General features: G+C 49.1%; 1 protein-coding gene across 1 annotated transcript in view; it reads left to right on the top strand.

Annotated features, from left to right (window-relative positions):
- Positions 1 to 18,003, top strand: part of DBF4B (DBF4 homolog B (S. cerevisiae)) — a 31,457-nt gene extending 13,454 nt beyond the window's left edge. The window contains exons 3-14 of the mRNA XM_006897882.1: positions 2,046 to 2,234; positions 3,102 to 3,152; positions 3,937 to 4,024; positions 5,482 to 5,549; positions 7,535 to 7,571; positions 9,055 to 9,100; positions 11,638 to 11,754; positions 14,511 to 14,619; positions 14,827 to 14,945; positions 15,772 to 15,916; positions 16,629 to 16,844; positions 17,938 to 18,003. Of these exons, the coding sequence (XP_006897944.1) occupies positions 2,046 to 2,234; positions 3,102 to 3,152; positions 3,937 to 4,024; positions 5,482 to 5,549; positions 7,535 to 7,571; positions 9,055 to 9,100; positions 11,638 to 11,754; positions 14,511 to 14,619; positions 14,827 to 14,945; positions 15,772 to 15,916; positions 16,629 to 16,844; positions 17,938 to 18,003 (1,251 nt within the window). The remainder of the gene's footprint in view (positions 1 to 2,045; positions 2,235 to 3,101; positions 3,153 to 3,936; positions 4,025 to 5,481; positions 5,550 to 7,534; positions 7,572 to 9,054; positions 9,101 to 11,637; positions 11,755 to 14,510; positions 14,620 to 14,826; positions 14,946 to 15,771; positions 15,917 to 16,628; positions 16,845 to 17,937) is intronic.
- The last annotated feature ends 8,184 nt before the right edge of the window (positions 18,004 to 26,187 follow it).

Genomic DNA, 26,187 nt, shown 5'->3' with positions numbered 1-26,187 from the left:
TATGAGTCGCAGGCGACTCGATGGCACATAACAACAACAAGGCTTTTTATTTTTCGAGTGTGTGTGTGTGTGTCTGTGTCTGTATCTGTCTTTCTGTCTGTCTGTGTATAACCTCAAATTGGATCTGACTGGTACAGGAGAAGACTGTTTCTCCTCCAGCAGAGTATCTGGTGCATTTGAACCACGTGCCTCTGGGATTGCAGTGCAGCTTCTTGCCACTAGGCCACCAGAGCTCCCTTTAAGCTTTTGCTTTTTTTTAAAAAAAAATACATTTCTTTTCATTGTTGCTTGTTTTCTCACACAATACACCCCTTGTTTCAGATTGTTGTCCTACATATAATACCTAATCATATATTTTTTTGGGACATTTCTTCTCTTTATCTGTTGTAATGCAGTGTTCGTTATCCACTCTTCCCATTCTTTCCCCACTTCCCCATCTGTCCTATTTAATAACAGCGGTGTTATGCAGTGTTTGTCCTTTTGTGTCAGAAATACACTCAGCATTATGTCCTCCAGGATCACCCATGTTGTATAATGTTTTATGAGTTCATTGTTTTACGATGCTGCATAATATTCCATTGTGTGAATGTACCATAGTTTTTCCTACCCATGTGTTTGTTGATAGGAACTTGGGTTGCTTCTATCTTTTTGCTCTTATGAATAATGCAGCAATAAACATGAGTGTACATACATCTGTTTGAGTTGTGGCTCTGGTTTCTTTAGGGTATATTCCCAGTAGTGGAATTACTGGATCAAATGGTATTTCTGTTTCCAACTTTTTGAGAAAGCACCAGACCACTTTCAAGATGGCTGTACCATTTTACATTCCCATCAGCAGTGAGTAAGAGTTCCAGTCTCTCCACAACATCAGCATTTGTTGTTTGCTGCTCTGTTGAACTTTGCTATTGTTGATGGGGTGAGATGCTATCTCATTTGTCTTGATTTGCATCCCTCTGAGAGCTAGGGACTTTGAACATTTATTTATTTATTATTTTTTTTTTTTGGTGCATACTGTCAAATCAGATCTGACTGGTACAGGAGGAGATTTTTCCTCCTTTTCCAGCAGAGCCTCTGGTGGATTCGAACTGTGCACCACTTGGATTGCAGTCCAGGACTTTGAACATTTCTTAATGTTTTTGTTTCCATCTGAATATCTTCTTTGGTGTAGTGTCTGTTCATAGCCTGTGCCCATTTTGTGATTGGGTTGTTTACCTTTTTCTTGTTAAGGTGCTTGAAGCCATAACTTTAAGGATTTAATTTTTTAAACATAAGTGTCAAGTTTCCCATCCAGTCACGCTTCCTAGGTCTCATTCACCCTTATTTTCTGTGGTGAGCTAGAACTGGTTGGTTTTGGTTCATGACAGCCAATTGTTAGCATCTCTTCCCAATTCCACATATAGTGTTGGCAGCTGGAGACCAGTCATAGAGGATTACTTACCCCAAGAAACCAGCAAATGCTACAGAGCAAGTGTTGAGAGTCAATTGTTGACTGTTTACCAGCTTGCCATTGTCTATCTTTTATCCACAAACATGAGTTAAGTGTCATGCTGCAGGCATCATATTGGTTCTTGAGATGCAAAGATGAGTCAGGTCTTCTGAGTCTAGCAGTGAGCCGATTCCTGCTCAGCTGAGTACTACGGGAGCCTAAGCCCTTGTTTTCACTTTTCAGGCTGCTTTTTGACGTGTGGTCAGGATAATGTATGTAGTATCAGAGTAGCCTTGTACTGTTACACCAAAAACTGGTGGCTTTAACACATGCCAGTTAATCATGTGTGGTTTTGCTCTATTTAAACACAGACTGGTCAAATAACTCAAAGCTTTTTGCTGTCAGAGCAGAAGCAGCTGTTTTGGAAACACAAAACTTTCTTTCCCCTTTCACTTCTTAGGTTGTTTTCCTGGAGGCTTGATATGATGTTGCATTTGGTCTATTTAAAGATATTGATTCTAGAGCTTCTGGCAGCCAAGATTTCCTTCCCCAGCCTCTTGATATTGACAATTCTATGTCTGCCTTTTGGTTTTTAGCCATCTCTGTGATCTGGTTTCAGGTAATTGAGGGTTTTCTGAGCAAAGAAGTGAGTTACATCGTGTCCAGTCGAAGGGAGGTGAAGACAGAGAGCAATAGGACAAGCCACAGAAGCTGCCCCAACCCCAGCGAGGTCAGAGTGGGAGAAACACCATCCTCAGCCAACCCAGAAGGCAGCCCTGCCACACCCTCACAGAAGCCTGTGGACTTGGTAAGAACCTGCGGGAGATGGAAAGCTGTGCTCTGTAAACAAAAGAAATGGGCCTTGGTGAACCCTCTTAGACAGTGTCTGACTGTAGCTTAATGTGGTTTTAAAAGCTCATGTAAATCAGGTACTGAAAATATTTTTCAAAGCTCTGGACATAAACACCTAAATAACATGCTATCCAATCTTAGCACTTTTATGATGTATCTTCTCTTTTAAGTGACTTCAGAGTCAAGAGATTCAAAGACAGTAGAGTCTTTTGTGCCGAGAGAAGGCTTGGTGGTGTTGGCCTGGTCTCTTGGGCAGGAGAGCCCGTGGAGGCAATGATTCCTCTCCCCCTTGCTCTCACATGTGGAAGGCCAATAGTCTGGACTATGCACATGCTGTGTCTTTGACTTAGACTCCTCTGCATCTTTTCCGCTACATTAACATTCCTGGTTTTGCTTTACTTTGGCAAAGAATAAAAATATTCATAAACCTGTATTATTGGCATTGTGGTGAAGGGCAACAGTTCCAAGGAGGGGGATAAAACCCAACCCTTTTCTAAAAGAAACATTTGCTGTGTGTTTTCCCCCCAAGAGCACAAGGGCTCTTAGCAAGAGGACTTAGAACACTTGGAGCAATTGCTCTGGAGGAATTTAGAACGCTTCACTCCACCAGGGTCCCGCTACCCTGGGTACTCCCTGAGTGTGACTTGGCTTGATGGGTGACTTAGCCTCTGCCCTTTAACGGTTCTCATTTCTGCCGTTTCTTCGCTGTAACTGTTCACTACTTTGTGGGGAACATAACCCGAAAACATTTTCACTAGCACCTGTATGAATATCTGTGCACAGCCCTGTAGCATGCATCATGACTATATTGTCTTCCTATCAGGTGCCAATGAGCAGAGGGAAAGAGCTGCTGCAAAAGGCCATCAGAAACCAGGTGAGCCAGGGCAGCAGCGTGGAGCGAGGCATCTCCTCACGGGCCCCTCCTCTGTGGTTTTTCCAAAGTGCTAACATGAATTGCACACACTGTGAGATGGATATGCAGTATTACTATCTTCTTGAAGATGAGGAAGTAGACGTCCAGTGACATTAAGTAACTGGACCAGCGTCACCCAGGTAGTAATTGGTACAGCCAGGATTTGACTCCTGATGTTTCTAACACCAGAGGCTCCATGAGGACTTCAGAGTAATGTTGTGGGTTAACGTCTGCTTTTCACATAAGGCAGATTTTGTACACCTTTTACAAGAAGCTGTTAGACTCCAGGGCCATTATAGTTAAGTGGCTGGAGAAGGAGTTAAAGAGACTTATGAGTTGAGAGGTGTGATTAAAGTACCATTAAGACAGGTGCATGGGCTGGTGAGGGACGGCAGTACTTCCAGATTGAGGCAGCAGGACAGGAAAAGTTTGCAGCCAGCATTCCCCCTGTTGTGATAATGATCACTGGTGTTTATAGTATATTTGCTGTGCACTGAGTGCTGTTCTCACCGAACAAACAGCCTTCTTAAGGGCTTATGTGCCTTCCTACTTTCACAATGGCCAGAGAAAAACATTCAGGCCAATTAGCAGCACGAGCCAGGACAAGATATCCTCTTGTCTCTCTTCCCTGCCTGACTTCCCTTAGCATACAGTGATGACTGAGCTCCCCAAAGCCAGAACACCCTGTCCCCGTAGTGTTGAGACCTTGGAGAGTCTTGTGCCTGACCCTGCTTTGTCATTCTAGGGGAGCAGCGGCGGCAGAGGCACTGGGAGTGGCAGCAGCCTCCTGGCCAATGCCCGCTCTTGGGGAGTGAAGATTCTGCACGTGGATGGTACTGTTTCTGCCCTGGGCCCCCTGGGCATCAGGGAGAGCTGGGATTTGGGAAAGCTTCACGGAGCTGGGAGCTAGAGTGCTTAGTTAATATACTGGTCCACAAAGGTGGGAAGATGTGGGAAAAAAGTATGAACAATAGCAGACCACATAAACACCTGGATGTGTGTCCTACGGTCTCCACAAGAGCTCTCCTCCAGCTGGTCCCATTTTACAAATTAGGAAATAATCCCTTTGTCATTGTCCTTACTCTGCTTAGAATTACCTTGCTTAATCCTTACTGCACACACACTAAGGTGCGTCTGATACAGGCCATGGTCTTCGCAATCACTTGTTATGCATCCAAGAGTTGGACAATGACCAAGGATGATAGAAGGAGAATTGATGCCTTTGAACTGTGGTGCTGGAGAAGAGTATTGAGAATTCCATGGACTGCTAGGAAAACAGATTTGTCCTGGAAAGGGTTAAACCGGGTAGCTCCTTGGAGGCAAGGATTCTGAGGCTCCGTCTAACATACTTTGGACATGTTGTGAGGAGAGACCGGTCCTTGGAGAGGGACATCATGCTTGGGAGGGTGGAGGGACAGCGCAGGAGAGGAAGGCCCTCTATGAGGTGGATTGATTCAGTGACTGGGATGGGAGTGTCAGAGACAGTGCGATTGGCACAGGACAGAGCGGAGTTTAGGGCTGTTGTACATAGGGTCGCTATGAGTCGCAAGCGACTCAACGGCACATAACAACAACAACAACAACAATCCTTACTGCATGAATTCTCCTGGCTCCACTGGTTGTCCGAATGCCTGAGAATGCCCTTCCACTCTGAGTCTGGGATTTTCCTTAATCCATTACTGGGGGCTGGAACAATTGGGATAGGTGTCACCCTACCCATTAGTACTTAGGTCCGCAGGAGGGATGGGGAGAGGGAGGTCGTAAAGGAAGCTTGTGGTCTGGCACCAAGGACTTCATCTTTCTGGAAAATTTGCCTTTTTTAAAAAAAAAAATTTAAATTTTATTTTATTATTTTTGTGTGTTTATCGTCAAATTGGATCTGACTAGTACAGGAGGAGATTGTCCCTCCTTCTCCAGCAGAACATCTGGTGAAAATTTGCCTTTTCTAACATAGTCAAAACTGCCTTCCTCTGTGGGACTGGGGAGTCCACCTGAGGTCCACCAGATTAGTTCCTCCTGTGGCTTAGACTGTACTGAAACAGCTCTTCAGCAGGAGAGTACAGCCCTGTGTAAGTCAAAAGACCTGAAGCCAGTGCGGGCTGTTTGAGGAACTTAAGATCCATCCTTTCTACTGTTATCAGAGGTGCAGAGGTGCTGTGTAACCAGAAGATGGCAGTCAAGTCTAGTAGGATCTGGTGCGCACGGTCTGTCCCTGTGCCCCAAACAGAGTGTGTGCTGGGTGAGGACCAAACTGGAAGCTTTCAGTCACAGCGCTGTGTGCTCTCTACAGAAATGATGGTGCACGTGCAGCAGCTGGCTCTTGGTGCTTTGTGCGCAAGGAAGCAAGAGCTGAAGAAGGTAGGTCATCTGGCTGAATGGAATAGAAATCAGTGGTTCTCACTGGGACAACCTTGATAAAATCCTGTGACCCACCTCTTCCTGGCTATCCCAAAAAAAGGTTTAAGGAGGACAGCCTCTCAGTTACCTCATCCCTGTCATCCACAGCTTTCTGTTGCCCTTTTTTGTCTTATGTTCCTGGAAACCTCCTCTTGTCCAATCCCCCAGGGCCTGGGCCATGCATTGCCTGTGGGTAGCCCTGGCCTAGAAAGAAACCATAAATGCTCATGGCCTGATGGCTGAGCTGCCCTTCTAGGGACCATCCATGGCCTGGGGATGAGTCTGCAGGTTGTAGCAGTTTTATGCTTTCAACTCATTCAAACTGCCATCATTCACAATCATTTGACTTTTCACTCCCTTGCTAGATAAAAATTCTGTATCACATCAAAGAGAGCCCAGGATGATTTAAAGCCATGGTTCTTCACCCAGATCTGAATCTGAAGAATGATAAAGTCCTGTAGATCCTCCCAGGCCTGGCATCCAGGAAGACTAGCAAACCACACCCGAACCAGGTGGAATGCTTGGCCTCCAGCACTTCCTTCTCTCTGCAGCCTCTGCTCACAGAGATTTGGGTTTTTACTTCTGCTGCTGATAAATAGATTTGCGTTGTTCCAAATGCAAAGGTCTTTTCCTTTCCCGGCATCTGTTCCCCAACCACTAAGTTCCATTCCTGCAATAAACTGTGAACATTTTCTCAGGTCTTCTTTCAGGACTTTATGCATTTATGCAAGCAAACAAATCATAAATTTCCACCCTTTTATGCAAATGCCCAGCATTTCTGCTTTGTGTTTTCCACTTAGTAATCTGTTTTGAAAATACTTGAGAGTCTCTTGGAAGGAGTTCTGGATGTAACCTGCTGATCCACAAGTGATGTAGGTACCTGCTTTGGGTAGTCTTTGCCCTGGTGTAGAATCTGGAACCTGTTTGGGACCATATATCGAGGCAGCCATGGATTCACAGATCTTATCACTCCCCCTACCACCACCATTTAACTGGCTTTTAATTTTGTTTCATTTGGTTTTAACACCTGTTTTGCTTGTCCCTGACTTACCATGTTACTTTTGACCAGCAGGGTCCAACAACCAAAGGTGGTTGTAGTGTTAGGTGCCGTTCTGACTCCTAACGACCCCATGTACAAAAAGAATAGAGCACTGCCTACTGCGACACTAGGGAGCTCTAGTGTCCTTGTCCTTAGGGACTTCGGCTACTAGTCCAAAGGTGGCACCTCTGGTAGTTCGAATACACCAGCAGCTCCCATAGAGAGAGACAGGCAGACTTCTGTTCAATTTGTGACTACTGGACAGAGTCAGATCTGACCTGACAGCAATGAGTTGAGTCCTACATCAGGCTTAAACCCAGTATTGCAGCCACTGTGTTGATCCTCCTTTTTGAGGTTCTACCTCTTTTTTGCTGGCTCTCGACTTTTCCAACTGTGATACCCTTCTCCTTTCTATTAGCATCTATTGCCTCTCATCTCCATCCTTGTCTTGTAGGCTGACCTGGAAAATGCCAGGAGAACAAGAGTTGCCATTAGCACGCCCTAGTCTACTCTATGGGCTCTGGTCTTTGACATGGTCCACTTTATGCCACATCTGTGAGCTAAGTGAACATGACACACATCCAGTCACCACTTGGTCTGCGAGACTCCTGAGACTTTGTGCTTTGCACCATACTGTGCTCCCTTCAGAGAGTCAAGTGTACACGGTCTGCCAGGCCAGATCCGAAGTGCTCCCCACTCACCCCAGCCCTGGGAAGGCAGGGGGTGGTGGGTGTAAGGAGCCATGGGCTCAGGTCTGCTCCAGTTTAGGCCTGAGAGTCGGCTCTGCAGGCCTCCCTAGAGCAGGAGGCAAAGTGGGGCAGACACTTGGCTGCTCGGCCTTCCCAGGCCTGCTCCTTGGCCCCCATGGCTCCCTCACATCCTTAACCTATTTTCCTCTTCCATTTAGGGAACCGGTCCAGCAAAAGAGTCAAGAATGCGGAAAGGTCAGTATGGTAGCTTCTCCTTTCCTAATTGCGGTCCCTCCTCCCTAAACACTTCCCTCTGTGGCAGCATCTGCTCAGTTCTCTGCGGCAGGAAGTGAGTCCAGGTTGTGTGGCTCCCTCATGGTTCCAGGACCTGGGCCACAGGTTTCTGGGGCGAGAGCGGTATGTCCAAGAGTCAGAGCTGTTGGACCAGGGCTTCTCCTTTCTGGCCAAGGCCCCTGCACTCACTTTGGCCCCATGTCCTCTGGCTATTCCTGAGCATCGGCTAAAGTTAAATGCATCCTTTCTCTTCAGATGCAGAACCAGTTTTGGGTGGGCAGTTTGACAGCTGCCTACTGTTTTCAGAAATGCCAAACTCCCTGATGCTGAAAAGCGGCAGATCGACAAGCTTGGACTCAGTGGCTCGTCTTGGGCGGCAGGAGAGTTTCTCTCTCTGCCTGTTTCTCTCAAAGATGCTCTTTAAATGGCATTTCTAGTGCACAAGCGGGAGCTGAGGAAAGTCACTTGGCACCGCTCTCATGCTTGAAATGCTCGGAAGTCTGTGGGGGAATTGGTTTTAATCACTGTCTCAGTTAATTAGAAAGACAAGAAATCACCCAAAAAAAGTAATTAATGGTACTGCTGCTGTCCAAGGAGAAACGCTGATTTTTTAGTTGTTTGCTGGGGACTCAGAGCTGCCAGCCTCTGTGGGATTTGGTGGCTGTCAAATCTGCCAGACTCCCACACTGCCTCATTGGTCCTTTCTTGGACACCCTGATCAGTGTAGAGGGATAGATAGAAGCAATTCTAAACATCTATAATGTTTTGTAATCTGTACAGATAACTTCCAGGAAGAAGTGGATCTCTTGATTGATTGATTTCAGATTTGTCCTCCTTCCACCCCTTTGCCCAATTTTGGTTTTTTGTTCTGTTTCAGGAACCAGGTTTCGCTTTGATATTTTCCTCCCATCCTATGCTGGGATCACTCAACCCTCTTTATCTCACTTCCTCTCTGCTCTCCCCAAAGGCCCTCTCACCAGGACCCTCATAGAGAATTCTGTCTGATGAATGTTCTCTGAGACACCGGGAGCAAAGATCTAGAAAGAACCTGGGGCTTTTTGGCACTGACAACTCCAGCCTTGCTTTTAGCAGAAACCAGCAGGAGTCAGGTTTCTCTCAGCCAGCCAGGTTTCTCCTGGTAGTGGCATCATCCTTGGTCAGTTACCAGATTCCAGATCTCACCTACATGAGGAATGGCTCACCTAGGGCCCCAGGCACCCTGCAGCCTCACCCTCAGCAGTGGATTTTTTCCGTCCCCAGGGGTCAGGGCTGGAGGAGATGGGAGAGGGTGCCTCATCTCTGCCAAAGGGAAAGGCTCAGCTTGGGGTGGTGTGTGTTCTCGTGGGCTTTGACAGAGCCTCATGTCTCTGAGCACTTGCTATACGTATAGTACAGACCCTGCGTCAGGGCAGGCATGGCTGATGTGTGCATCTTCCCCTTCCAGTGGCCAGGCTGAAGGCACCATTCCTCAAAATTGAAGATAAGAGCAGGTAAGTGGCATGTCCTTTCTCCCCTCGCTGCCAAGGCCTGCAGTGGAGGAGAAAAGGTATTCAAGGACATGGAGCTCCTCAGTTCTTCACTGTCCCCTGCCTCGAAGCCACTTTGTCCCGCTCTCATAGAGAAATCCCCCACAGACACCTCTGAAAGTGGTGAAACAGAGTTGATCCTCTTGGAGATGAGTCAGAGGCTGACCTTTCTTTGAATGCCCTGCTGTGGTGAATTCCTGATCTCCATCCAGGCTCATTTGCCCCCCATTTCTCCTGGGCGTGCTGACATCTCATGTCAGATTGTTACTGGGCCCAGTCAGTGCTAGGACCGTCAGAGGAATTGTCCTGGCGGAAGTGAGGGTGGTCTCATCATTCCTCTGTGCTCAGGGGAAACTTTCTGTTTGGCCTCAGAAAGCTGTTGCCCTGCTTGTGTTCTCTCATGCTGGCCCTGAGAGAGAAACAGCCTGAGGAGTGTCCGTGTGCTCCCCGGTGGGGAAAACTGAGTGCGGAGAAATGAAAAGACTTGTCCAACTACCTTGCTAATGCGTTTTAGTCCACGGCTAGAATCTCAGTGTCCTCACTGCCCTGCTTAATACCTTCTCCACTTTGTCTTCTGTCCACTATAATGGTCCCATCTTACCTAGAGCAAGAGGGCCACATTAGTGATGTTAACTTGATAACCAATTGTCTCCCTGGGTTGTGACCACATCTTCCAGAAGTTTGTGTCATCAGAAGTTTGTGTCTAAGGGAGCTCTGGTGGCCTAGGGGCAAAGAAACTGCACTGTAATCCCAAAGGTGTGCAGTTCAAATCCACCAGAAACTCTGCTGGAGCAGGAGGAGCAATCTCCTCCTGTGCCAGTCGGACAACAAGAAAAGAAAAATTAAAAAAAAAAAAGTTTGTGTCTAGAATCAACTCAAAGTAGAAAATTAGCCCTTCAGAAAGTCTAGAATCCGCTCTGTGTTCTTAAGCCCGGGGCATGTGGACATGTGTCCTCCCGGGGAGCGTAATCTTTCCCAGCTCCTGCAGACAGTGGGGAGTTGGCTTTGAAGGCCCAGGAGCTGGCGGAAAGGTGCTGTCGTGCTTCCTTCTCACTTACAGTGGGGTGGGGCACGTGTCCTTTAACACCGTCAGTTAAATGCAAGTCATCATGGGCTGTATGCAGCAGGTGAGAGTCTGTTAGTGCCCCAGTGACGGCCACACACAGCAGTGCAGTCATGGAGAGTCGGAGTACTTGCTGAGATGTCGCAGGCGTTGTAGACAAGAGGTGAACCAAGCGGAGCTGAAGTTGCTTGTGATTCTTGCTGTTTTGTTGAAGCAGGTGCTCTTGTAGGCCCATTAGCCTTACCTCAACTTTCAAGCCTTATTTTAAATGGAAACAAGGGTGTTCTGGTAGCCGAATGGGAAAGAGCTACATAGCCAACCCAAAGGCGCCTGGTTCGAATCCTCCAGCTGCTCTACTGGAGAAAGATAGGAAGTCTCATTTCATGTCATTAACTGCCTCTGAAAACCCACTGGCGGGTCAGCTATGGGTAGTCCTGACTTGATAGTATGTAATAGCAAAATAAAATTGAGGAGGAAGAAAGGGTGTCAGAGGGTGAAGGTACCTCCTCCTTGGTCCTAGAAGCCTCATTTGTTAATTCCCCTCTGAGGCCACCCAGGAAACCAAGGCCCACACTCCCACAGAGCACTGGCCTTTGCAATCAAACACCATTTCCTGGCGCTGATCTAATTGGGGTTCACTGAGTATCCACAAATCACAAGTGTAGCTCCGGAACTTTCTTAAATGTGAGTAACTTGAAGGGAGCTCTGGTGGCCTAGTGGCAAGAAACTACACTGCAATCACAGAGGTACGCAGTTCAACTCCACCAGATGCTCTGCTGGAGAAGAAGGGGCAGTCTTCTGTACCAGTCAGATCTGATTTGACAGCACACACACACAAAATAATAAAATATTTTTTTTTAAAAAAAAATGTGAGTAGCTTGAGATAAATTGCCAGAACCCCTCAATGTAAGTTTATCTATCCAGACTCCACTGTGCGTCTCCCCTCTGTTTATTTATCTCTGGGGGGATGTTCTGAACAGAAACACCAGCCTAGAGCAAAAATTCATCCTTGCTCCTAAGTGGTAAACATGTTTCCATTTAGCCTCTTCCAGCCTAGAATCCTCAGAGGTGGTTTTAGGGTCAAAAAGCAAAATGAGAAGATGAGAACTCAGGCTGGAGGGAGCTGTCTGGTCTGGGCTGCTCGTGAGCCCTTGAGCGGGTCACACTTCACACTCCACTTCCTTTTCTCTGAAATAGGAGAGTGTCACCCGTTCCACCCTCCAGTGAGTGGTTAGGAGATTCCGACGAGGCTGTGAGAGTGAGCAGGCTTTGGAAAGCCTAGTGTTAGCTTAACCTACTAATATTGATGAGAGCTTTGCTTTAGAAATAAAAACATGTAGAGATGAGGTTGACTTTGTTGCCAGGATTGGAATTAGCCCCCTCTTCTCAGCGTTTCCCTCCCCCACTGCTGTCAAAGTGAAAGTTTTCTGTGTTTCAGGAAGTTTCGTCCTTTCCACCATCAATTTAAATCCTTTCCTGAAATTTCTTTTCTGGGACCCAAAGATGCAAGTCCCTTTGAGGCCACAACGACCTCGGGCAGCTCGCACCACACCAGGTGGGTCTTTCTGGTTCCTGAGCACCAGCAACTAGTTATGGGCCAAAGGCCTTCCCGTTGGGGACCTGCTGGTCAGATTTGGAAGTGGCCATGTGTTAGTTCCTTAGGCAAGGTCTATTCTGGGAAGTTAGCCGAGAGAAGAGACAAGTATTCGTCCCTTTTATTTGAGGTTCTTCAGCCCTGTTGAAGAATTTAAGTGTCCAGAAGGACAGTAGATTTTACCCTCAAATGTGCATCTGTAGACCACTACCCCTTACAGTCCACGGGGTCCAGTTAAAAGTGCAGGTTCTTAGACTCCTCTCCAGACCTGCAGAACACCTGACTGGAGCCCCACAAGCTCTGTTCTCACTCGCTTTCCAGGAGATTCTTTGAGATCCTTTGGGCTAAATGTTAGGAAGAATGAAGAGTTAAGGTCTGGTGGGACATGCCACTTTGTGTGACCCAAGGAAGCTTATAAGTTTGTTGATGTTCCTGTTCTAGTGATGAAAGCTCCCTGACCAAAGTGGAAAAGTAATGCAACTTGGTTGTTGGGGCAGTGGACTAGGTGTACCTCAGACCTTTTCTGATAGTTCACAGACCAGGAGAGTAGAGCAGGACAGCGCTCTAAACCAGAGTTCGAGGTTAAGGAGGGTTTGTAGGTTCTACTAACAGTGAACAGAGTGGAGAAGAAGTGGGGAACAAGCTGGGATGAATTTACCAATGCCTCCAGAGAATGTCTGGGCTTAGAGCCAGCAGAGGGGGTTCAGCCTGGGGTGACCTTAGGGTCACAGAGGTCAAGACAAGGGCAGTAATGAATCTGATGTGGAAGAGCTTTTCGGGGGGACTGGCTCAAGTGTGGAGCAGTAGGGCTTGGCAGGTGTGTGTGTATAAAAATCTGTTTATAAGCAAGTGTTTAATTTTTTAAAATTTAGTGTGTTTTGGACAGTAGTATACATGATTTGAGAGTTATAGGGGAAATATACACACACACACAAATATATGTATATATGAGCACAAATATATATATACACACACACAAATATATATACACACACAAATATATGTACATATGAGCACAAATATATATATATACACACACACAAATATATACACACACATATGTATATATGAGCACAAATATATACACACACACAAATATATGTATATATGAGCACAAATATACACACACACACACAAATATATGTATATATGAGCACACACACATATGTATATATATACCGCTTCTCTGTTCCTTTGTAGAACTAGAGTACCCTAATATTCATTGTGCAGCATCTGCACTCAACATAGTTTAGTTCCCAATTTGTATCTGAAGAGCATTATTCCTTTTTATGGGAATCCTGTCCTATGATGGATTGACCAGATTTTGAGCCAGTCTTTTCTTGAGGGAGGCTTGGGTTATTTCCAGTCTTATTTTAAACACTACTGCAATGAATAATCTTAACATTATCCAGGTTAACCTGTGGAATTAATTTCTAAAGGCAGGAAATATTCAACATGATACCCAGATGTAGCCCGGTTCTTGTCAGCGGAGGTTATACCAGTTTATGGTCTGGGTGCACTGTGGGAGCTGCTTGCCGACTCCTTCCTTGTTGCTGTCAGGCTTGTTAACGTCTGCCATTCTGATAGATTATAAACTGTTTTACTAGTAGTTTTACATTTTCCCTATTCTGATGAAGTCAAGTTTGTCCTCATGTTTGATTTATGGGAACATACATCATATCTTTTGCCCATTTCTCTGTTGGGTAATTGATCAGTTTCTTACTGATTTGATTAAGAGCAGCCTTTCATGTATTAGGGAAATTAACCCTTTGTGTTACTAGTTGTAGAACTCCCTTCCTCACCCGAGCTCCAGTCCAGTTTGTCCTCTGCCTTAAAAGAGATACTTTAAGGGGAGCTCTGGTGGCCTAGTGGCAAGGAGCTGCAACTACAATCCCAGAGGTGCATGGTTCAAATCCACCAGATGCTCTGCCGGGGAAGGAGGGACAATCTCCTCCTGTACCAGTCAGATCTGATTTGACGGTACACACACACAAAAATAACAAAATTTAAAAAATTTTTTTAAAAAAAAGGAGACACTTCACTTGGTAAGTTTCTTGCCATGCAGGTTTTAAAAAATTGTGTGTAATTGAACTTCCAGCTTTTCTGTACATTTTCTGGGTTTTAAGGCAAACTTAGAAAATCCTTAAAGGGAATGTTTTGGACTTGGATTTGCTAGGACAGCCAGATAGCAATGCCCTGCCGAAGCATGGGGCTGAGGTTCAGATGGCAAGTCCTCAGTGAAAGGTGGCAGCTGTGCAAGGGATGAGCTGGCGTGAGGAGGTCACAGGCTGAACAGAGTGGATATTGCCAAGGAGGCGGTGTGTTCAGGGTGGAGGAGGTGAGGGCAGAACTGTCCCCCAGCTGCCATGGGGAGCTTTGCCCTCTCTTCCTGAAGGTCAGGGGAATATGAGTTGAGAATGGGCAAAGGGCTCTAATTCTTAAAAAGAATTTTTGCCTCTGCCCCTGCTGCCCACCCTGTGGTTTGATGTGTGGGTGAGGAAAGGACAGGGATGGGACAGGGTACTCACAGGGGCCCCACTTTCCTCCTTGCCTCTCTTGCCATCAGACAGATGCCTTCCTGACCCCTTGGGCATCTTGATCCTATCTTGGCTTGGGAGCTTTCTGTCAAGGCCACAGGCCCTGCCAAAGCAGCTCCTTCTGCCAGCCTCTGGGGTCCTCGGGAATGACCACTCCTTTTAACCCTGTACCCTCTCCAGAGAACCTAAGGCTCGAGAACCCAGGCCACAGTCGACCGTCGGCACTGTGCCCAGGAGAAAGAGAGGGTACTGTGAGTGCTGCCAGGAGGCCTTCGAGGAGCTCCACGTGGTAAGCCCCTTCCCCATCGAGCGTCTCTCCCCGGACTGTTCTGAATGCCTGGCCTGCCTCGGACAAGCGCATGGGACCAGCCACTTGATGAACCTTCCTGACAAGGGTCGTCATTATGGCTTGGCCATGCCCTCCAGTGAATGGAGCCAGACTGGGAGGTCTGTTTATCTCCCTTGTCTGATGCTCTGTACGCTTCTCACCTGGCAGCATCTCGAGAGTGTCCAGCACAGGCGCTTTGCCCTGGAAGCCCATCCATATGCAGAAGTCGATCGCATCATCGCCCAGCTCAACCACAGCTGCACAGACATCGCTCCCCAGGCCCCCAGGTGAGCACCCCTGCGGCAGGCTCAGTCCACTCCCCTCTTGCCATCTCTACATGGGAAGTAACACTCAGACTGACATAAGTGGGGACCAGACTGTGGCATTTTTCTTGTTGCTTTTTCCTCTCCATCCCCTCTATCCTCCATCCTGTTTGTTTTGCTCCAGCTGACTAGGGCCAGGCTGGGACCGGGTTGGTCTTCCCTGACTCAAAGCACTAACAAAACAGGAGTGGGGAGCAGGTCAGCCATATGGCTCCCGGGCCTGTATCTCTTATCATGTGCTCCGAGTCCTACTGTTCTCCACGCTGAGTGAAGAACAAGGTCTTTGCTCCCCATTAGGCTTTCTCCCCAGAGGGAAGGATTGCATTGACTTTGGTAGGCGTTCTCGGGCCCTCTGAGCCCCCTGCAGTCCACCTTTCCCAGCTGGGGTTATGGCTTCACCTCTCACCCCACATCTCCACTTCCGGGCACCCCTTGGGCAGCCACACTCTGGGCTGCTTTCTCCAGCTGCTAAAGGGCATGGCTTCCTCTGTGAAGTCATTAAATGGAAGAGCTTCCAGCTGTCCCTCTGGCCAGCTCCAACCACAGGCCACAGAGCCAAGAGAGACAGAGAGAGCACTGCTGGCGGCGGTGGGGTCAGACTCAAAGGGCAGGCCTTTCTCAGGACACTGAGTAGACAGCTTTTCTCTCCACCCATCAAAACTCCGAAGTGGCTCTGTGTGCGCCTCTCCCCCCGCTCCGTCCCTGCCCTCAGCCTTGGCCTGGAAGGACCCCGTCCTGCAGCCCACTCTGGAGTTGAGGCCTGTGGCTCACTGGATATTTATCTCCACAGAAGGCCAGGCTTCTTCGCTTCTGCTTGTGACAGTCTCTGTCTGGAGAAAGACAACTACCAGGCCCCGGGGTCCCCAGGGCAGAATGGAACAGTGAGCAGTAAGAAGTCACCAGCTGAGTCTGCAGGGACCGATGACGTGTTCACAGTAGCAAGCTGCCAGAAGTTTCAGGGGCCAGTGGATGCTTTTGGGGACTCTCCAGGAACCCTGGAGTCCAGGAGCCCTGTTTGCCAGTATCTGCTGACCAGTTCTGGTCTCACAGACCCCTCCTCTGGCCTAGACTTGGCTCTAGTTGGCCACAGGCGGAAGGTTTCATCTCCCAGTGGCAGTGATGAGAGGAGGTCAGGGAGCGTCCAGCCACAGGCTGCATCCTTGGTGCTGAGAACCCCTGGACCCTGCAGCACCCAGACTACCTGTGACTTCCAGCTCCCTTCTCTTCCCCTATCAGGCCACAAGCCCAAGCCCCTGGCCACCCTCCTGCCTTTATGTCACCCACAGACGTGTCTCTCTCTCCCAGACTCCTCTCCTTTGCAGCCCACAGACAGGTCAACAGAGTTCTGGGCCACACAGCCCCCCTGGGCTGGGGGAGGATGGCTCCCAGGATTGGAAGACCCTGAGCAGGTAGCCCCCAGCCCTGTCCCTCAGGAGGCTGACCCGCCCCCTTGCAGCCCCACAGCTCTGGGCCTGGCAGCTGTCCCCCTGCACTCAGCTGTCTGCACAGAGCCCCCTTCAGGGGCTTTAGAGAGCCATCCACCTCTCCCTCACTGCCCGCCCACCAGTGGTGGGACCAGCTGCTCCCAGTAGTTGTAGGACACCAACCTCTCCAATCGCCTGTCTCCTTGGCCTCCATCTGGACCAGCCCAGCCCAGTGCTGGCAGAGAAGTGCTCCTGTGAGTCCCTGGCCAGCCAGGCTCTGTGCTTGAGGGCCACAGACATGGGTTACACCTCACTGAGTCCTGCGTCCCAGCCAAGGCTGCCAGAAGCGGAGCCCCAGGTTCATGTCGGGAGCCAGAAGAGCCCAGGTCTGCTCTCGGAGAACGAGTCGACAGTGGTCACTCTCGCTGTTCCCCACAGGGTAGGCACACCTTTGGTTACGATCCCAAGAGGTGGGCTAGGGGTTTTGCTTCCCTCTTCAGCCATGCTCCTGAGCAGACAGCACCCACAGTGGTTTGGCCCTGGCCTGGCCTGGTGGCCCAGTCCCCCATGACACTGGCCTCTCCAGCGTCCAGGCTGAGTTGTTGGTGTCCTCCCCCGGCCCCAGCCTCCTTTCCCGCAAGCCTGTGGCTCTGTTGCTTTCTAAAGGCCTCTGTGTGTGTATCCCCTCCCCCAGCCCCCCACGCACAGCTTCTCAGGAACATATGAAGCAGAGGAGGGGCCCGGCTGTGGCACTTACAGCTCTCCCCCCATTACTTAGTGGGGCCCAGCTCTGGCCCCCAGCTTAGGAGCTAGTCAGAGCCCCCTCTGGGGACCCCTTTCAGCTCTTTACTTCCTCAGCCCGGGCTGCCTGCCCCTGCCTTCTGCTCTTCAGGGTCAGGGTTTCACCTGCCAACTTGTGCATCTCCCACCCTCCCCAGGGACCTCCCCCCACTTATTTTAGCCACACCATTAATCTGGAAGCAGAAATGGCTTTGCTATTGATTCTTTGGCCACATTTTTGTTCTTTTATTTCAGTGTGGACTGTGGTTCTTCTCACCCCTCTCTGCCTGTGTGTTTGTCTCTTTAAATGCTGAAGCTGCCAGAAGCCTGGTGCTATTCTGTGTCTCATTTGGGAGGAAGGAGGGGGCCTAGCTGCGCTGAGGACCTGAGTTGTTAGTTTGGAAATAGAATGTACAGCCGCCTTAGAGGTCATGTTCACCATTTTAAGGCCGTTCCCGTGAAATTTTACAATCAATCTTTGTTCAGGGATGTAAATAAACTTGTTTGTAATAAACTGCAAAAGAGGGGCTGTCATGTGTATGTCCAGTCCATGACCTGCCCTCTAGTGACCATGGCGGAGGTGAGGGCCCCGAGGGAGCGGAGCAGACCCCCCAGGCTTCTACAGACCAGAAAAGCTGTGTGAGTGCCTCCTGCCTAGTCCGCCACCTGCTTGGTGGTTGTGTGAGGGGTTGCTGCATTCCTTCCTCAGGCCCCGTGTCTGGCTCTGGGCTCTGTCCCCTCTGTTTCCACAGTGCTGCCCTTCCTCAGACGTCTGCTGCCCGAGCATGCTCACTGAGCATGCTGACCTGCCAGACTGAGTCCCCAACACCCCAACATCTCCCCATACCGCTGTCGCCCTCGGCAGCAACATTAAGTGCCTGACAGTGGCTTTGATGTTACTTCCTGGGTGACCTCCAGCCCTGCTCCAGTCCCCTCATCACCACTTGGCACCTTCCTTTCCAACCCCTCACAGGTGGCCTCTTCTTCCCCTGCCCAGGTCATGACTCTCCTTGCACCAAGGCCGTGACCTTGGACAGTTCTGTCAGGCTGTGTGTTTCAAGCGAGAGGGAGAGGGGACCCTAGAGCACCTGAGACCTAGCCCACTACAGGTGCGCATGGCTGACGTACATTAAGCCCCTCAGGACTTGCTGGCATGGGGGGGTTGTTGAAACCTCCTTCTGAGTCCCAGCTCCACTTTCACCCCCTCCCTCTGCAGAGGACCTTGGCTCGGGACTCACCAGGCACTGCCTCATCCTGCCGTCACTTTCCCTTCAGCGTCTTCCTACTCTTTGTTCTTCTTCCAAGGAAGCCTGTCCTTCCTCAGTCACACCATCGGGTACTCTCAGCCCACCCCTACAAGCCTTGTCAGTTTTTCCGCTCGGATTCTCTACTTCCCTCTGCCCGAAACCAACACAACTTCATCCTTGAAGGAGGCACCGTCTGGTCTTTGCTGCTTCCTCGGTCCACATTCACCCACTGCCTCCCTGCTCTTCTTCCTTCCCTTCCTCATCTCTGTAGAGGCTGCTGTTTGGAAACTGCACTGGGACTGTCCGTTCCAAGGTCACTGGAAAATCTGCTAATTACCAGGTTCAGGCTCTCTCCTCCCTTCTGGCTGAAGCATCTGGTACATCGTGAAATCTGGCCCCCTTGGACCTGTTGTTAGCCTGCACTCCTTCCACCCCTTGCCCCAGTCAATCTCTTTTCCTTTGTCTCCCTCACACTCATTCATTCATCTGATGCTGTAAGTGCCTACCCTGAATCAGCTCCCAGACCCTGAAGAACCTTCCAGCCCTAACTGCCTCCCCCAAGATTCAGTCTTGGGATCTTGGAATCCTCTTCTCACTGTTTCTTTCACTTTTCTGAAGATGTGACCTGAATAAGTAGCTCCTCCGCTGGCCCCCTTCTGAAAGCTAACACGGAGGGCATGTGGAGCTGGGAAACCTGCCCTGGGTGGAAAGGAGATAATTTACCTGAACTCTCATTGTGACTTGGAGCAGGACCCATTACTGCTCTACTGTGGGCCTCAGCTCCCTCAGTTGTAAAAGAGGAATTCAGATGCGATGGTTTCAAATGTCTTACCACAAACTCCAAGAAGCTTGCGTCCATCCCCATCCTGGTAGCTCAGCAAATGTAACATATGTAAGAATTCATCCCTGAGGTGGAAGCCCTGGCTCTCTCTCCACTTTGTCATTCTTCAGTTCTCCACTTTCTCCAGCTCCCACCACTGAAATCCACTCCCAGAGCCACATCCAACAGTCCAAGGTCCCTTCTGAATGTGCCTCATCCCCACACCCACCCATTCTCCTCATTCTCTCTGCCACTTTCCACCAGAGTCTACCAGTTAGACCAGTCTACCTGTCTAGACCACATACATAATCCAGCCTCCAGTGTTTCTCCTGAATGTTCTCATCCCAGGAATGCCTCCTCCTTCCAGGCCCAAATTCCATATTCTCCAGGAATCCTGGAGTGGAAAACCTCAGGGCCTGAGTTCAAATCTCCACTGCCACTTAACACTGTGACTTTTGGCAAACTCCTGAAACTTGGATTTTTTTTTAATCTGAAAAATGGAGGTGATAAGGGAGCTCTGGTGGCCTAGTGGCAAGAAGCTGCACTGCAATCCCAGAGGTACATGGTTCAAGTCCACCAGATGCTCAGCTGGAGCAGGAGGGGCAATCTCCCCCTGTACCAGTCGGTTCTTATTTGATGGTGCACACACGCAAAATAATAAAATAAATTTTTTTAAAAATGGAGGTGATAATACTTGATAATGAATTGGGTTTGGTTTTGCATGGTTTAAGACTGGAACAAACAGGAATTCATGAACTCACACCTGTATGGTCTTCCTCTAGGACACTTGAAAAATTTATTTTTACTGCTCACTCTCCCACCTTCTGTGACCTACATCCTCATCTCCAGTATAAATTGCTAGATAAATCTCCTAAGGGGTAAAGATAGCTCCCACAACCCCCACAGTCTGTTGGGCCACTGACAGGATGATATCTGTGCCCTAGGAACCTCAAAGATCCTGGCACCCCAGGTGTCTCCAGCTCCTCCCTGGAGTGAGGCTGGGAGTGGGGAGCTGGAGAGGGAGGAGCAGGGGGGTTCCCTGAAGAACCCTAAAATGAGAATAGCAGCTTTCTCCTCTTAGAAAGGACTGGCTCTGGGGAGGGCCTGGGAGAAAGTGGGATCCCCCGTGTTGTGGGGATTTCCCCTGCTGCCCATCCCACCACGAACCATAAGAAGCTGCACTGCTAACCCCAAGCTGGCACCTCTCTCTGGCAGTTCAAATCCTCCACTCGCTCTGAGGGGCAAAGAGCGGACTCCTGTGTAATTTACAACCTCTGAAAACCTGCTGAGGGGTCAGCCATGAGCCTGCTCTGATTTGATGGCAATGTGTTTGGCATTTTTTGACCCACCCCACAATATCATGTCATCGAGGCAGCAGAGCCTCGCCTCACTTGGGACCCAAGCAGGGAGCTGGTTTTCCTCCTCAGCACTTTAAAAGCAACACTGATATGAAATAAAGTCAGTCACAAAAGAACGAATATTGTTATGACCTCACTTGTACCTTATACTGATACCTTTGAATTATGGCATTGGCAAAGAATATTGACTATACCATTGGCTGCCAGAGGAACCAACAAATCTGTTTTGGAAGAAGTACAGCCGGAATGCTCTTGAGAGGAAGGACTTTGGGCATGTTACCAGGTGAGCTCACTCTACAGAGAAGGCTATTATGCTCTGGGAAGGAGAGCTTCAGAGAAAGGGAGGTACGTAGCTAAACTACTCTTTCTTCAAAAGCAAGGATGTCAAGATTTCATCCCAGGTCCTTTGGACTTGTTATCAGGAGGGGACCAGCCCCAGGAGACGGCAATGTGTTTGGTAAAACAGGTCAGTGGACACAGGGAAGACCCTCAAGGACACGGACTGACACAGAGACTGCAGCAGGGAGCTCACACATGCGACAATGGTGGGGATGGCTCAGGACCAGCAGTGCCGCCTCTTGTCCCATGAGTCAGAATCATCTCGATGACACCCAACCAGCAGCACTAATGTAAAAGAGAAAAACAAAATACTGCAAATTCATAGAGACCAAAGTTTATTAGTGACTATCAGGGGCAGGAGGAAGGAAGAAAAAGGGAAGTTAAGGGTGATGGAAAAATCATGCTGATTTAGGGTAGGGTGCCCTGCCAATTACCACCTGTAAAAAGTGAAACTGGCAAAAGTTGTGATATACTTAACAACAGTGACCCAAAAAAGAAGTAATTGCTGGGTCTGCTCATATACAACCAGCCATCATGAGGTTTGGTTCTTCTGTTTAGAGGTTAAAGATCATGGTTTCATGGAACATCCCAGTTAATTGGCCTAATAACATGTCTGATGCTTTAGTTCTGGTTCCTACTTCATTAGCTAGTGTCAGGGGTCTTAAAACCTTGCAGGTGGCCCTCAAAAGCACAATGGTTAGTCTACTCACCTGCAGCAACAGAGGAAGGAGGAGGGGCAGGAGTAAGAGGAGGATGTCAGTGTGTGCCAGTCGCCTCCATGAGTAACAGCCTCCCTTCCTATGACCTCAGAAGGAATGGATGCTGCCCAGCTAACTGTTACTGAACATTGTGATCAAAGATCCCTTTGAAAAATTCTGATCAAAAGGGAGAAAGTGTAGAACAGAATTTCAAATACTTGTGGACTTTCAAGATTTTCTGGAGCCTGGGAGGCTGGGTGAACCCCTGAGACTGCTACCATGAGATAATCTTTGAACCTTAAATTAAGAATATCTCCTGAAGTTTTTTTTTTTCAATTTTATTATCTTTGTGTGCGTGTACCGTCAAATCAGATCTGACTGGTACAGGAGGAGATTGTCCCTCCTTCCCCGGCAGAGCATTTTGTGGATTTGAACCGTGTGCCTCTGGGATTGTAGTTGCAGCTCCTTGCCACTAGGCCACCAGAGCTCCCCTGAAGTCTTCTTAAAACAAAACAATACCACCAAAGCAGATATATGCACACCCATGTTTATCGTGGCTTTGTTCACAATAGCAAAGAGTTGGAAACAACCTAAGTGCCGATCAACAAACAAATGGATAGAGCAGCTGTGGTCTATTCACACAATGGAATACTATGCTGCATTGAAAAACAAGGAGCCAATGAAATATTATTCAAAATGGATGAGCCTGGAGGACATTATACTGAGTGAAATATCTCGGTAACAAAATGACAAATATTTCATAGTGCCACTGTCATAAAATGGGACTGACATAGCGGTTCGGGTGGTGGTGGTGTGGAGACTGAGAAAGATGGGATAAATTATGTATACTGCATTGAAACAGATGAGAGAGAACAGGTTTTTGTTTTGTTTTTAATTTTTATTTTATTATTTTTGTGTGAGTGTACTGTCAAATCAGATCTGACTGGTACAGGAGAAGATTGTCCCTCCTTCCCTGGAAGAGCATCTGGTGGATTTGAACCATGTGCCTCTGAGATTGTAGTTGCAGCTCCTTACCACTAGGCCACCAGAGCTCCCCCAAGAGAGAACAGTTTAAAAGGTATATATGATTAGGTACTATTGTCATGACAGAAGTCCAGAACGAAGGCTGCATAGTGGAGTGGACTTGGGGGTAGGGATTGTATAACAATGAAAGAATTTTTCTTTTACTTTTCAAAGAGAAGGACGAACTGGAAGGGAGGGGTGGACAGGGAGAAAAGTGCAACAATGAATGAATGGAAATCCAAAATCTCTAAATTTTCATTAAAATTAATAATAACAAAATAACACACACATACACACACACATGCAACAAACCCAAAACCAACAAACCAAACTATAGTTTAGTGAAAAACGTCTGCCTCCAGCATGATATTTTTTAAGGACTAACTCTATGAGATCACATTGACAACCCTGGTGTTCCTTTTCATAGTGACCCTTAGGACCCTCAGGTAATTCCCCATAGAATTTCCAATGCTGTAAATCCTTACAGATGTGGACTACCACACTTCGATTTCACAGAGCAGCTGGTGGATTCCAACGGCCAACCTTTTACTGAGCGGCTGAGAGCTTTAACCACTGTACCACCAGAGCTCCTTCAATTGTCAGCAGCAACTGGGAAGGTGGGACTGGAATCCTTGGGGGTTAGATTGGAATTCATGAGGGAGGAGCGCTCAGCAAAGGAAAGTGGGAATGGTTGTATAATTCAGAGAATGGAATCGATGTCACTACCCTAATTGTACACACAGCAGCTGTTCAAATGATGTATGTTTTGCTGTGTATACTCTCAACAACATAATACGGTTTAAAGATTTTGTAAAAGCCACACTGACAATGCAGGCAGGCCAAGTGAGCCCCTTCTGCACACCAGACACCACAGATCTGAGTGCTTTCTGTTCATCAGCTTGCTCATCTCACAATGCAATTATGGGGGAGGGTATCTCTAGCCCTCATTTCACACATGAGGAAACTGAGGCTCAGGTTGAGATCACACATCCAGAAAAGTGGGAGCCAAGGTTGGGGCCCAACCTGGTTGTCTGGAACCCTCAGTCCTACCCACTTTACCGGCACAGTTTCTGCTGCAGGCTTCACAGACTGGGCACCGGGCCTGGACACGCTGGCAAGAAGCACTGCCCACTGTGTGGCCCCAGGGTTAGGGCCTGCCGACCCCCTCCCTTACCTGCAGCTGCCAGGACTGGGTCTTGGCCTTGAATCAGCTCAGCTTGGCTCCTCGGGCAGGAAAAATTGAGGAAAGAATTGACTGAAGGGCAGAAAGAGCTGAAGAGTAAAGGAAGCCCCAGGCCCAGATCTGAAGTTGCCCAGACAGACCTCCTTGAGGTGGGGGGCACCTGAGAGAGACTTCTCCAGAGTTCACTCTGAATCCAGACAGCAGAAACTGGCTAATGGCCTCCTGGGAGAATCTGGATAAGGGGCTAACCATAGCTGTGGGATGGGATAGGACACCCAGAGTAGCCTCTGTTTAAGGGGGAGACTTAGATTCTATTCTCAGGAGTCCCAGTCTAAGAAGTAAATAGACCTTGTTATCAAAGACCAGGTCTGATGGAGGAGATACAGTTCCTGCTCTGATCATAGTCTGATGGAGGAGACACAGTCCCTACTCTTGTGATCACCCCATTTAAAGAGAGAAACGGTAGCTGCCCTCAGGGAGCCCCCAGCTGAGGACATGGTCCCTGACCTCAAGGAAGAGGAGAGGTGGCAGGATTGAAGTGAATTGCTTGGGGAGGGGTGTAGCAGATCTGAAAGGGAGTGCAGGATGGGGGTAACAGGACCTGAGGGGCTGGGCCATGGGTTCAACAATTACATGACTCAGTGGAACCTGCTCCCACCAGATAACCAAGGACAAGGGGCTGTGGAGGCCAGGTTGAGTCCCCACTAGAACTGGCCAGTGCCACTAGGATGGTGTCACTCGGGACTGGAAAGGTGTCTGCAGTAGGAAGCCAAAGGAATCAGGACAACAAATGTGATGGGACTAGGTCCTGTGAAGGGGGTGTGGGCCACAGGATTGACTGACTGGCCTAGGATATGCGTGCATCAGGACCCAGTCCCCAAGGACCAGAGCCCTCCACTGGAATGACACTCTACTAGTCCTTTTGGAGACACAACTGATTGGAGCTGACTGGAGTGGCACAGGTGGGGCAGGACAAGGACCAAGTCATCTGGGGCTGACTAAATGGGGGGGTGGCAATGGGAGGCAGGATAGAGTCCAGGAGGGACGGAATGGATCAGATAGACACACTCCCTCTAGTTTCCACACAGAGTCAAGGTGAGGTGACCAGCCTTGTGACTTCACAAGATGAGCAGCTGTGTGACTTCAGGAAGCTCAGATGTCCTGTGGAGCCTCAGTTTCCTCAGCTGTCAAATGGGAAGAAGCATGATTGCTCTCTCTCCTGTGTACTTATGGGTTTCAAGAGACCACCGTCATATCATAGTAGGACCCTCTCCCCGGGCTCCCTAGAAGATGTTTTCCAGATGGCTTCAGAGTAGAGCTTAGCCCTGCTGAGCATCTGGGTCTGGAGTGGCAGGTGGCTGAAAGGGAGGGAGTCACCTCGTTCACAGCATTGATGTCAGCCGCCTCCTGGGAAATCGCCTTCTCACCTCTCCTGGGCCTAAAATAGAGCTGGTGGGGAGTGCCTGTCACGAGCCAGAGGCAGCTCCCCAATCCAGCAAAGGCCTGGGTCCCCAGAGAAGCAAATGACCCAGGAAGGGGTTCCCCGCCTCCACTCCTATTCTTCAGTAGCCTGATGTTCCCAGGATGCTCTGGCCTCCAGGAGGAAGTTGAGGTAGGGTTCGCTAGTGCTGTCCTCACACCCACCTCAGCTCAGGTCTGTAGAGACGAGGCCAGCGACCCCATTTCTCAGTGTCAGGACCCATCCTGTCAAAGAGTCAGGAGTTAGGCTGCAGAGACTACAACAAGGCAGTGCACTGGGACATGCAGCTATCTGCAGAACATAGCAGTGGTTGCCAAGCGCATCCACGCTAAGAACTGGGCAAGACACCTGAGGGACCCTAACAGGAAGCTGCTTGAGGAAAAGTGGAATGGGTGAGTGGGACCAGGTGTTCTGCAGAAAGTCAGAAGAGAAAAATGGGGCAGGCAAACAGCATGTGAATGAGGAGCGTTTCCATCATGTTCAAGGAGGGGACTGGGGTGCCCTTTGTGAGGGACAGCGAAGTGCTGAGCCTTTTTTGGAAGCTCGATGTCAGCAATCATCGCTGAGGCAGGGTCAGTCTCTGGCCCTCAGAAGGTACCTGAGGGATGGGGATGGATCTGGACGGAGGGTGCATGAGGACCCCACCGTGACCGGGCGGGCTGGCATTCACAGGATGAGCCCCTGCCCCGACGCGTCGCTGCCTGTCCAGGTCGCTCAGTTTCACGGCCGGGAAAGCACCCTCGGGGCACCACGCCCCCGCACCTCGGCCGAGGGGCCCCAGCCAGGGCGTCTCGGGGTCAGAGGTGAGGCGCCGCTGTCCCCTGCCTCGCGGACGCGGTGCGCAGGGAGGGGCC

The sequence above is a fragment of the Elephantulus edwardii genome, unplaced genomic scaffold (assembly GCF_000299155.1).
Source record: "Elephantulus edwardii isolate Elephantulus edwardi_28Jun2011 unplaced genomic scaffold, EleEdw1.0 scaffold00216, whole genome shotgun sequence".
In the NCBI taxonomy this organism is placed as follows: Eukaryota; Metazoa; Chordata; class Mammalia; order Macroscelidea; family Macroscelididae; genus Elephantulus; species Elephantulus edwardii.
Note: the sequence above shows the minus strand (reverse complement) of the source record. Positions and strands in the feature narration are given on the sequence as shown.